This window comes from Columba livia, chromosome 22 (genome assembly GCF_036013475.1).
Source record: "Columba livia isolate bColLiv1 breed racing homer chromosome 22, bColLiv1.pat.W.v2, whole genome shotgun sequence".
NCBI classification, from domain to species: domain Eukaryota; kingdom Metazoa; phylum Chordata; class Aves; order Columbiformes; family Columbidae; genus Columba; species Columba livia.
In genome coordinates this window covers 5,040,883-5,052,706 of record NC_088623.1, presented here as the reverse complement: position 1 = coordinate 5,052,706, position 11,824 = coordinate 5,040,883, and the positions used below count along the sequence as shown (strand labels likewise).

Genomic DNA, 11,824 nt, shown 5'->3' with positions numbered 1-11,824 from the left:
TTCACCAATCTGTGCCCGTCTCACGCATCTCGCGTCGATGTTGAGTCCCTATATTTGCACTGGGGACCCTCGTAGTATCTCTGCTGCCTTTGCCCTTGGGAAGGATGCTCCTAATGCAAAGAAAGGGGGAGGAGAAGGTTCTTTACTCAACATTCCCAGAGTGAAATCAGCCATGAAGTTATTGGTGTGTCCAAATCATGCTCTGGTAGGCTTTCAAGTTGCTTAATTCAGTCTTGTGAAATCCCTCCCGGTTGGCTTTCCTGCAGTAATTGTGTCGGACCGCACAGTGAGCGTGTTTTACACGTGTTTCTTGAAGATGTTGTGATGGGAACCCAGGGTCCAACCTGGTTTCTGTGTGAGGAACATAAGAACAGGCTCCTGGTAACAGGTATAAACCTCCTTGCTCAGCGTAGCTGCAGCAGCTGGGAGAAGAGACTTGGAATATGAGCGAACTGGGGGAAGATCCTGCTAAATAACCAAAGCTGCCGCATTCCTGGCATGTTTTGCCAGCTGAGAGTGGGAAGATGGCTTGTTTGTATTTGGTTCTTCAATTTGAAGAGCTGTGGGTCTAACTTTAGCACAGCATACCCAGGCTTTACTCATATTTCTATCATGAACCCAACTAAGTTGATCCTGCGATTTAGAAAGCTGGAGGATCAAGAGGCTTCTCGAGGAAGATGACCTCTGCACCCTAAAGGTTATTTTTGGTTTCAGATGTGAATCCCAAGCTTATGTTGATATATCCAGAAAGGTTAAGGGCAGATATAGGCCCTGTGGGAGAGCAAACAAGCAGGAACCAGTTTTTATTGATCTTAAACGAAATAGTTGAATAATAATGCAATGTGGGGAATGAGTAAGAACAAGATGAATTCCCAAACTGCAGACTGCGCTCAGTGTGAAAGAGGAGACCAAACATTGGCTGCATCTCTGCGTGGTGTTGGGGGAAATCAATTCATAACGTGTTCCTGGGGAATATCTGGGAAGTGGGGCTAAAAGTCCCGGAATTCTGGAGAATTTCTGAGTTGTCACCAGCACGTTCTGGGGTTGAGCACATCACACGTTGATCTCGCAGAGAAAGGCTCTGGGTGCTCTGGGAATTATCTCAGCTGGAGATGCCGCCCCAGGTCTCAGCTCAAGCTCAGCTCAGACCAAGTTGTGCCACAGCTTCCCATGCACCCAGGGACAAAACTGATTGTTATTTCTAACTCTGTATCTTACGCAAGTAAGTATTCCACTTATTCCAGCCGCCTTTTGGGACGAGGCCTCTTCGTAGCCGGAAAGATGGAAGGACAACTGCACAACTGTTGCTAAGATCTCTGAAGAGCACGCAGGTTGGTGAGAGCACACGGTTCGTACCTGTCCACAGCTCCTGTTCTGATGAAAACATCAGCCCTAGGCCTTCGGGATTTCCTTTAAACCTTTGGCTCAGCATAGAAGACATCAGTTTTAGTCGCTCTTAAGCCTGACTTCCACAGTCCACTTCAGAAAGTGCAACAGTCCTGCTAAGTAGCAATCTGCCCAGACAACAGGTGAAGCTCCACTCAATGTAAAATGAAAGCCTAACTAAAAATCAAAATAATGAAAAAGTTAAATTTGAGCCCTGCTTTCACCTGTTTCAGTGCAAGTGCTTGCGGTTGCACTTCAAATAGTTTTATAGTTGATCTCCGTTCTCCTTTTAGAGCGGGAGAGTCTGATTACAGGGAAGGGAAAGCAGCAGGCTCGCTGTCAGGCTGTTGCGCCGTCAGTCGCTCCCTGTGCTCGCGTCCCGCAGGGTGTTACCTGAGGCTCTGCAGACCTGCTGCAACGATGTCGCGGGTGAAAATGCCAGGTAGGTCCGAGAGCAGGTATGAGACGAGGAGCCCAGGGCAGGCCGGTTGGATGGTCGGTATCTTCGCCATCCAGGACACCTTGCTGGGGGCTTTGAGCATTCTTCTTCCTGCTTGAAGACATTTTTGGACAGCGCAGCAAAGAATTAGCGTTATTGTTTAAATCTTGCTCTGCTAGCATTGAAGAAAAATATTGTCCCTCCTGCAGCGTAATGTACCGTGTAAGTGTATCCTGTAATGAGACTGTGGAAGGGGTCGGAGGGATTTAGGGAGTCTCTATGACCCCGGCTGAGCTGGGAAGGTGCGGTGCTGTGGTCCCGAGGGACAGGGACACGAGCTGGGCAGCAGGAGCAGGGCCAGCCAAGCTTTGCAGAACAGCCCAGAGCGATGTTACTGCTGCTACAGGGCCCTGGAGAACATCAGCACCAAACAGTCCCAATTAGAGGCGTTTAGAATCGCGGTGCGATAAACGCTGTCCTAGTATGTGAGGCTGGTTTTAAAGCCTGGCCTTGAAAATCGGGGCGGGGGGGAGTTTGACTTTCATGAGTGTAATTTCCAGCCATGAAAGAGATGAAAGGTCAGGCTGGGCATGTCTGGGGTGCTTTATTTGCAAATGAATCCACAGGGTTTACATGCCAGGCGAGTATGTTCTGCAGGCTGGACTCAGGGAGCCAGCAGGTGGTGACTTGTGAGGCCGCAGCTCCAGCCTGAGGTTTCTGGGTCAGATGGAAAGGGTGTGAGTTGCACCCCCAAAACGTTGCTGCCACGCTGTGTGACCCAGAGTGAAGATCTGTGGAACCGCAGTGTCTGATCTGGTGCTGAATAACTGGGGATGTGACCATAGGCGGCAGGAGGATGAAACTTGGCGTCTTTGAAATGCCCGTCCGTGCCGATCATCACCAACAATGACAAGTCACAGACAAAAACTAGCAAAGCAGCCCTGGTGCTCCGAGTCACTGAAATATTTGCGTTCTCATTCAGGGCTCGTTCTGCCCTCTTAAGTTGTTCCTTTTCTGCATCCCCGCACCTGGACAGGGGTAGGGACAGACCTTCCGAGGCAGCCCGGTCTCATTAGATGACAGTGGAAGGCTTTGGCTAAGCTTGTACTTTGCTGAGATTTCGAAGGGCTGATCACATCTGTTCATATTTTGTTTCTGTTTTATCTCAAACAGCAAAAGAAAAACGTGAGTATTGAGAGGCTTCCATATGCTCTGCTCTGTTACTGCCCAGACATGATCATTGGAAACAAACAGCGGTTACATGATCATGGTACCTCCCAGCACCTTGAGGAGATGCTGTTTCTCAGCAGTGCCAGCTGTGCCTCCTGCTGTTTCATTAAATGGTTCCAGCCTTTTATTCACTTGATATGTGAAACTGCTATTTGTTAAATATTGTCCTAGCACCCCTGAGCTCCTGCTTAGGAGATAAACTTATTTTAGTGGAGTTCTTTGTGTCAGAAAGTGAAACATTTTGCAAGTTCACTTGGATCTATCCACACCTCTGTTGGTTTCTTTTCTTTTTCCCCTTATTTTACTTTTATTTTATATATTTTAACAGAGATTCCTCCCAAAGCAACTTCTTTTGAATGCTCCTAGTGGATTTGATCCACGATGGGACAGATCCAATGCTTCATCTCCTTTATTCAGGTTGAAGTCCGCAGAATGGGGCCCTTGCCCTCTTCTTCCTACCCCACGTTTGCTGAGGCCTCTTATGTGCCAGCAGAAAACATTTCTTGCTGAGACACCAGTCACCCCAGAGCCCCCAACAATGGGCAGCAATGGGATAGTGTAAAATAAAGCATTTTGTCTTCTGAGCAGCATGTTGGAGCCCATTGATGACACAGCAACAAATTTTGTGGCTGAAATCCTGGTTTTGTGACATTGCACTGCTGAGAAACAGACCCGGTGCTAGAATTTTCCCCTGTGTTTGTAGCTCAGCACAAACCCTTTTGTCTTCCCGCATAACAGCAGGGAAAGGAAGCCCCTGTGTTATGTCCCCCCTGACCCGCAGCTGGGACCTTGCAACTGCAAATCCAGGGCTACAGGGGTAAACTGTTTTGATCCCTGTGGAAACAACAACAACAAAAAGAGCTACGTTCATTCCTGAAAATCTCTTGCAGGTCTGGCACACTTCTGCCATGCATGCCAGTCCAGTTTGGTCGTCACCAGCTGACCGTGTCCTGTCTGGCACGTCAATGGTGTCGTCCAACTTGCAGCGTCGATCTTCGCTTCACGCTGAGCTGCCAAGTGCTGGCAAAAGCCGCTCGATTAGCGTCCATATGCTGCTATGCAAATGTGAGCTTCTGGGAGATGTTGCCAGAAGAGCCTTTTGGTTCTTGTTTTACGGTATTTCGTTGGCAGTGGAAGGGCTTTTAACCTCCTTTCTCCCACTTTGTAAAGCTCTGGCCAACCTGGTGTCAATGGCGGCTTCCGTAGGGCCGTGTCGGCCAGGATCTTTGCAGCATGATGCACGTGATGGGCCGAGATGGGTCCCCACACGATGGTTCCCCACCTGGGAGCTCTTTGCTCTGTGATGGTGGGAACTAAGTGCTTGGGCTGCCAGCTCTGTCCATCTCCGTCTGTACCTCTGTCTTCATCTTGTCCTCGTGGTGCAAGTGGGTCTTGGGCTTCCTAGAGCTGTGTGGGCTCTGCCCATCTTCCCCTCTTGCCCCCACTGCATGTTCTCATAAGTGCCCTTCCCAAAGATTTGCTTCTTTCTGGGCCTTTTTGCACTACTCTTGGACTGTGGGTTGTATATACCTTTATTTTTTAGTGTGCTGGGGATGTCTAGGTATGTCTGCAACCCACTATGTGTGCCCCAGGTTCTGTAAGCTTCGTTGCAAATTTTGGAGGTTGCTCAGAGTATTCCGGGCAGCATGGAGGTGTCACAAGGGAACGACAGCTGAGCACTGAGCTGCCTGCAAGGGCACTGGGAACCCAACAGCGGTGTGACCCTGCTCCTTCTCCTCGCAGAGGTGGACGAGGCGATGCGCTCCTTCGCCGAGAAGGTCTTTGCCTCGGAGGTGAAGGATGAGGAGACCCGGCAAGAGATCTCTCCTTTCGACGTGGAAGACATCTGCCCCATCTCGCTCCACGAGATGAGGGAGCACATGATGCTTCAGGAGAGCTCTGCCGAGACAGAGAAGCGGTGAGCAAAACCAGGGCACTTGGGGAAAGGAGAGGAGAGGAGAGAATTGTCTGCATAGCCCAAGCCGGGGCTGGAAGAAGGCAGGGGGGTGTAAATCAAGGCCTGTGAAAACAGTTCATCACACCCAGAGGATAAATCCTTGGTAATCCCAAGGCATCTGTCAGGTACTTCAGGGTTTCCTCTCCAAAGACACCCTTGTCCTGTTTTGTGGGTGTCAGCACGGCCATGGCCACAGAGCTGCTGGAGAAGGGACACTTGGAGACCTTTCTCTGGAAAGGTGCACCTTCCAAACACCACACTTAAAAGTCTGTGGCTACATTGCGGCCTCTGTTCTTGGCAGCATCTGTTGAAGGTGCTCAGAAAGCACCAGAGAGATGATTCATGTTGTGGTAAGTGCCCCTGACCCCACACCTGCCTGTGGAGCTGGAGCTGTTTGCCTGAGGTTTTCCTCCCCGGCAGGAAGAAGCGCCTGTTCCGCCTGAAGACAATTGCGCTGGCACTCCCTGTGGCTCAGAAATCTGCAACCAAACTGTCCGCCATCGACGAGGTCATCTCCACCTCCTCCCTGTACCAGACCGTGCCCGACTTCCAGCGGGTGCAGATCACGGGGGATTACGCCTCTGGGGTAGGTACTTGCATGGCTACACCATTCCCTGTGCTCACTGCCACCCGTCCAGTCCCTGCCCGTCCCTCAGTGTCACAGGACTCAGCACCAGGTGCAGTGGGAACAGTCTGTGTCTCACGAGCATCTGATGGTGCCCTGAAGGATCCCACGCTGAATTCCTCAGCAGGAGTCCATGGGGTGCTACGTGCTTCCCAGGGGATTCTCCAGGCTCCTCCTTGCACACAGCTCTATACATCTGTTTGCAATTTATGTACATCATGGAACCCAGAGCGGTTGAGCTTGGCAGGGACCTCTGCAGGTCACCTGGTCCAACCCCTCTGCTCAGGCGGGGTCACCCAGAGCCCGTTGACCAGGACTGCTCTCAAATCCCGTGCTAATCCTCCTCCTCCACAGCCTCCCGCTACATTTGCGCTGCTGCTGAGATGCAGCTGGCAGGTTGCTCAGCTTGGGGTTTCATGGCAGAGAGGAGCAATGAGGGGAAGCTGAAAGTCCTTCCATGCACAAGCACACTCCTCCTGGCCCGACGGCAGCTGGCAGCGGGTGCTGCATGGCGTTCTCCCCTGCTGCTCCAGTCTGACCTCTCCTGACTGCCCAAAACACTTGTCTGTGCAGTAAATCAAAAAATCTTGACACTCTGGAGCAGTGTGTGCTGTTGGTCCTGCTTCAGTTTCAGCCCGGGCTCCAAAAATAGCTTGTAGTGTTTTGCCCAGGCCTGGCTTCCATTTCAGCATCAACTAATTTGCAGTGGGGAATGTGAGAGGGGATGACAGCTGGAAATCATTGGTTCCAGCACGAGGAACTTCCATTCGCCATGTCCAGGACTTTGCCTGTCGTCCCTCCTTTGCCCTGCTCGGGCAGAGCAGTGGGAGAGAGGGGGTGATGAGGTGTGGATCTTACATTTCCCTCTTGCTGGTGCAGCAGGGCAGCTAGGTCCCAATTGTTGGCCTGTGTTCAGCAACAGCTCTCCTGCAGGTGACAGTTGAAGATTTTGAAGTTGTTTGCAAAGGCCTGTACCGTGCCCTGTGCATCCGCGAGAAGAACATGCAGCAGTCGCTGCAGAGGTTCCCCCGCACCCCGTCCCAGTACCTGCGCAGCATCGAGGGCGAGGTCTGGAGTGCCAGTGACGCCGGCCCAGGTACATCCAGGCACCTGGAGGGTTGTCCCTGCCCTCCGCCCAGGCTAGAGGAGCATGTGGGGGTTTGCTCATGGTATAACCTCATGGCGTTCTCCTTTTGGTCCAGTGTTCACCCCGCCAGCGAAGGATGGACAGGATCCCTTTGAAACTGGGAATCTTCCCGAGGACCTGGGGTACCACGTCCAGATGAAGGATGGAGTAGTTTACGTCTATGGAGACAAGGCAGCAGCTGCCAGAAATGAGCCCAAGGACCTGCCCTACCCCAGCCTTGAGCAATTCGTTGACGACATGAGCTTCCTCTTGGCCCTGATTGCGCAGGGGCCCATGTAAGCGTGGAACCCGGCGGCACTGGGTGCAGCGGGGCAGGCAGGGAGAGGTCGGGGCAGAGCAATGGTTGTCCCCATCCCTTCCTGGGAGGAGGGAGGGACCGGCTGGTGACGTACCTGCTGGCCACCAACGTGTCCTTGGCTCTCGTCAGCCATCTGGTTTGGGGTCTAAGGAAAGTCGGCACTTGGGGACTGGAGCAGGGCAGCGTGAGCTCCTCCAGCTCAGATGAAAACTGCATCCCTGTTTGTCCGGCCATGTCCCTGTGTTGGGGGTAAGGAGACCAGTCAGGGTTCTGCGTTTTGCATTCTCTAGTAAGACCTACACTCACCGGCGCCTGAAGTTCCTCTCATCCAAGTTCCAAGTGCATGAAATGCTAAATGAGATGGATGAGATGAAAGAGCTGAAGAACAACCCCCACCGGGACTTCTACAACTGCCGGAAGGTAAATGGCAAGGCTTACAGCCCTAGGGACTCTGCAGATGAGCGGTCTTGGTGCCTTCCCTCCCTGAATGCGATATTAGAGTCATGGTCTGTGGCACCTACATCGTTCTTACTAATGGGATGGGGTTGACTGGGCTGCTCTTGGCCTAGGTTGATCTGGGCTGAGCGGTGCTCCCCACACAATTAGGCTCGCCTACAGGGGTTTGTGAACCTCCCTGTGATGGTACCTGAGCATCCCAGCTCGCAGCTGTCCCTCTGGTTCCTCAGGTGGACACACACATCCACGCTGCAGCCTGCATGAACCAGAAGCACCTTCTGCGTTTCATCAAGAAATCCTACTGTGTGGACGCTGACCGTGTTGTTTATGATGCCAAGGGCAAACAGCTCACCCTGAAACAGGTTTTCGAGCAGCTCCATCTGCACCCCTATGACCTGACAGTGGATTCCCTGGACGTCCATGCAGTAAGTGGTAGGGCATTTACGGGTCACTCTTATCCACCTCGTAGTTACGGCTTTTCCCCTCCCTGTGTACCCAGGACATGTTGTGTGTGTGTGTTAGTGGCAGCAGCTCCTGGCTTTCCCATTTTGGGTTGTTTAGATCAGTCCCTGCTCAGCTGGTACATCCGTGCCCAGTGTGTGTGTTTGTAGTATTTGCCTCTGCTCCTCCCCCCTCCAGGGACGGCAGACCTTTCAGCGCTTCGATAAATTCAATGCCAAATACAACCCCGTGGGTGCGAGCGAGCTGCGTGACCTCTACCTGAAGACAGAGAACGCGATCGGTGGCGAGTACTTTGCGACCATCATCAAGGTGAGAACGCAGGGGAGGAGAAGAGCAGCTCAGCCGTGCCCGGGGGCTGGAGGGTCCCCGTGCAACTGTCTGTCCTGCTCTGCAGGAGGTTGGCTCTGACCTGGAGGATGCCAAGTACCAGCACGCGGAGCCTCGTCTCTCCATCTACGGGCGATCGGCGGATGAGTGGCCCAAGCTGGCCAGCTGGTTCTGCAGGCACCGCGTCTATTCTCCCAACATGAAGTGGATGATCCAAGTACCCAGGATTTAGTATGTGCTGTTGATCTGGCAGCTCTGTGCCCGACAGTGTGCTACGCTTTATTTTTTATCTCGAAGGGATTACAGGGACAGTGGGACATGTTGTTGCTGTGCTTAGCAGCTCATCCCCATCTCTGTCCACAGTGATGTGTTCAGGTCTAAGAATTTCCTTCCACACTTTGGGAAGATGTTGGAAAATATCTTTGTTCCTGTGTTTGAGGCAACCGTCAATCCCCAAGCCAACAAAGAGCTGAGTGTCTTTCTACGCCACGTGAGTGTCACCTGATGATGCTGTCAGAGTGCGGTGAGCCCTCAGATTCCTGTTTGTGCGTATGAAATGGGGCATTGGCCCTGACATGAAAAATGTCACCAGGGAGCTTGTGGCCCTACTGCCACATTCTGGGGAAGGGGGTGTGTGTCCAGAGCCGCTGGGAGGGGACAGACCCCCTGAGCTGGCTGCTGTGAGACAGGCTGCCCACTCACCTCCTGGAGAAGGTGGTTTGGTGTGAGCTTTATTTCTAGCCCTTGATGGGGCTTGGGGGTTTGTGAGGAGCAAGATCTGCAGCCGTGGCCTCGGCTCTGCTCCTGCGCGGGGCAGGGTGAGCCAGCCTACCTGGGCACGATGAGGTGGGCAGCTCGGAGATGCAGCTTTCTCGTTACCTTGCCAAGCAGATCACTGGCTTCGACAGCGTCGATGATGAATCCAAGCACAGTGGACACATGTTCTCCACGAAGAGCCCAAAGCCAGATCAGTGGACTTCCGAGAAGAACCCCTCCTACACCTACTACATATACTATATGTATGCCAACATCTTGGTGCTTAACAACCTGCGCAGGTGAGGCCCGGGACGTGCGATGGGCTGGCAGAAGGGGGGCTGCCCCATAAGTTGTCTCAGCTCTTTGATTGTTGGGGTGGAAGAAGCAGGGCCCTCCTCGCTCCGCCACCAGCGTAGTTCGGAGCTTCGTGTCCCGGAGCAATTCAAACGCTCCTCGGTAGGAAGTGCGATGGACTAGGATGAAAACTGGGATTGCAGAGATGCATCTGCTGTGTGCACAGAGAAAAGAGAACAAGCAGTGTGCTGCAGGTCACGCTGCATTCTTGGGGACCCACTGGTAGGGGCAGAGCTGGGACTGCAGCCAGGGAATCTCGCATCGCGTGCCAACTAACCCTGCTTTGAGACCTCCTTCCGTGTGCCCAGGCAGCGCGGCATGAACACGTTCCTCTTCCGTCCGCACTGCGGGGAAGCCGGGGCCATCACGCATCTGCTCGCAGCCTTCATGACAGCAGACAACATCTCCCACGGCCTCAACCTCAAGAAGGTGAGTGGAGCAGCCGGGCAAGGCACAGCTGAGGAGGAGGACACGGTCACAGACTTTGCTGGAGCTGACAGTTAATTGTGCCTCTGCTTTAGACCGACACAGACAGCCTGGCTGCAGGCAGATGCTGCACAATTCTCTGGGCGTCTCCAGGCATGTTTGGGGATGTAGCTGAGAAATGTATTCAGATTTCAGGGGTTCAGCCTTGCAGACCTGTTATTTGAACCAGCTGAGTTCTGAAATCACATAGATTTGAACTCAGCCCTTCATGGGGGTGGAGAGTTGCTGGCTTGCCTGTGTCCTTTCTTGCACACGTGGGCTCTGTGCACCAGATTTCCCGGCTGAGGCACCAGCTGATCTGAGGAGCGACCCCGGAGAGGTGGAGAGCGCAGAGACTTCATCCCTAACCTGGCAACTCTGCTCATCTTTGCAGAGCCCGGTGCTGCAGTATCTGTACTTCCTTGCCCAAATTCCCATTGCTATGTCCCCACTCAGCAACAACAGTCTCTTCCTGGAGTATGCGAAGAATCCGTTGCCTGACTTCCACCAGAAGGGCCTCATGGTGTCCCTTTCCACAGATGACCCCATGCAGTTTCACTACACCAAGGTACAGTGTGAACTGGTCACCTCCTGCGAGCACTGGGGCTGGGACTGGGTGTGCCTTGTTTTTCACTGAAGCAGCAGCATTTGCAGAGTGACAGAGAATCACAGAATGGTTTGTGTTGGAGGGACCTTCCCAGCTCCCCAGTGCCCCCCCTGCCACAAGCAGGGACATCTTCACCAGCTCAGGTTGCTCAGAGCCCCGTCCAGCCTGGCCTGGGATGTCTCCAGGGATGGTTCATCTACCACCTCTCTGGCCAACCTGGGCCAGGCTCTCACCACCCTCAGGGCCAACAATTTCTTCCTCATGTCCAGCCTGAATCTCCCTCCTTTAGTTTAAAACCATCACCCCTTGCCCTGTCAAAACAGGCCCTGCTCACAAGTCTGTCCCCATCTTTATCAGCCCCCTTTAAGTCCAGAAAGGCTGCACTAAGGTCTCCATGGAGCTTCTCTTCTCAGCTGAACACCCCAGCTCTCTCAGCCTGGCCCCCAGCAGAGCTGTTCCAGCCTGGATCATTTCTGTGGCTCCTCCAGCCTCTCTCCAGCAGCTCCATGTTTCTCCTGTACCGAGGGCTGTGAGCAGCACTGCTGGGGTGTCCCTGGGGCAGAGGGGACGGTGTCCAGCGCGCTGGGCCATCCCGGGCCAGCCCTTGCTGCACCCCAGGCTGTGCCAGCAGCGGCGGCCGGTGTGTGACGCAGCCTGTTCCCGCAGGAGCCGCTGATGGAGGAGTACGCCATCGCCGCCCAGGTCTTCAAGCTCAGCACCTGCGACATGTGTGAAATCGCCAGGAACAGCGTCCTGCAGTGCGGCCTGTCCCACGAGGTTGGTGTCCCTGGGCGGTGAGCTCAGCGCTGCCCGGGACCGGGACAGCAGCTCTGCCTGTGACCCGGCGCCTGCCCGCGCTCCCTCGGGTGCCGCAGCTGCTCTGAACCGCCGTCCTCTCTGGCAGGAGAAAGCCAAGTTCCTGGGTGAAAACTACCAGGAAGAGGGGCCGCACGGCAACGACATCCGCAAGACCAACGTGGCTCAGATCCGCATGGCCTATCGCTACGAGACCTGGTGCTACGAGCTCAACCTCATCGTCGAGGGCCTGAAAACCGACTAGGAGCGCGGACGGGCGTCGGGACCCTGGGGGTGCTCGGACCGTGGGGCGGGGAGCGCGGGCTCGGGGCGGCGGCGGCCGCGCAGTAAAACCGTCTGTCAGCGGCACCGAGCACCCTCCGGCGGGGGCGGGGCGTCGCTTGAGTGACGGCCGCGAGAGCCAATGGGTGTGGTTCCATGCGCGCCGGGAGCGTCCTGGGGGAGCGGCACTGGGTGAGGCGGGGCGGAGGGGCGGGGCGTAATCTGAGTGACGGCCGTG

General features: G+C 54.2%; 1 protein-coding gene across 1 annotated transcript; it reads left to right on the top strand.

Moving 5' to 3' along the window:
- The first annotated feature begins 1,474 nt into the window (after window positions 1-1,474).
- Window positions 1,475-11,729, top strand: AMPD1 (adenosine monophosphate deaminase 1). Its single transcript, XM_065038777.1, has 15 exons — window positions 1,475-1,828; window positions 4,799-4,973; window positions 5,433-5,598; window positions 6,571-6,733; window positions 6,840-7,059; window positions 7,373-7,502; window positions 7,769-7,963; window positions 8,178-8,309; window positions 8,395-8,558; window positions 8,691-8,817; window positions 9,219-9,382; window positions 9,746-9,866; window positions 10,297-10,470; window positions 11,176-11,286; window positions 11,414-11,729. Exons 1-15 carry the CDS (start codon window positions 1,579-1,581, stop codon window positions 11,567-11,569), a joined length of 2,448 nt encoding a protein of 815 aa, XP_064894849.1. The 5' UTR covers window positions 1,475-1,578; the 3' UTR covers window positions 11,570-11,729.
- The last annotated feature ends 95 nt before the right edge of the window (window positions 11,730-11,824 follow it).

Excerpts from the sequence above, each read along its gene's own strand:
- AMPD1 (XM_065038777.1), top strand. The coding sequence starts at position 1,579 with ATGAAAAAGTTAAATTTGAGCCCTGCTTTCACCTGTTTCAGTGCAAGT. Across the intron at positions 4,974-5,432 it reads TCTGCCGAGACAGAGAAGCG|GAAGAAGCGCCTGTTCCGCC; the intron begins GTGAGCAAAACC and ends CCTCCCCGGCAG. Across the intron at positions 6,734-6,839 it reads TGCCAGTGACGCCGGCCCAG|TGTTCACCCCGCCAGCGAAG; the intron begins GTACATCCAGGC and ends CTTTTGGTCCAG.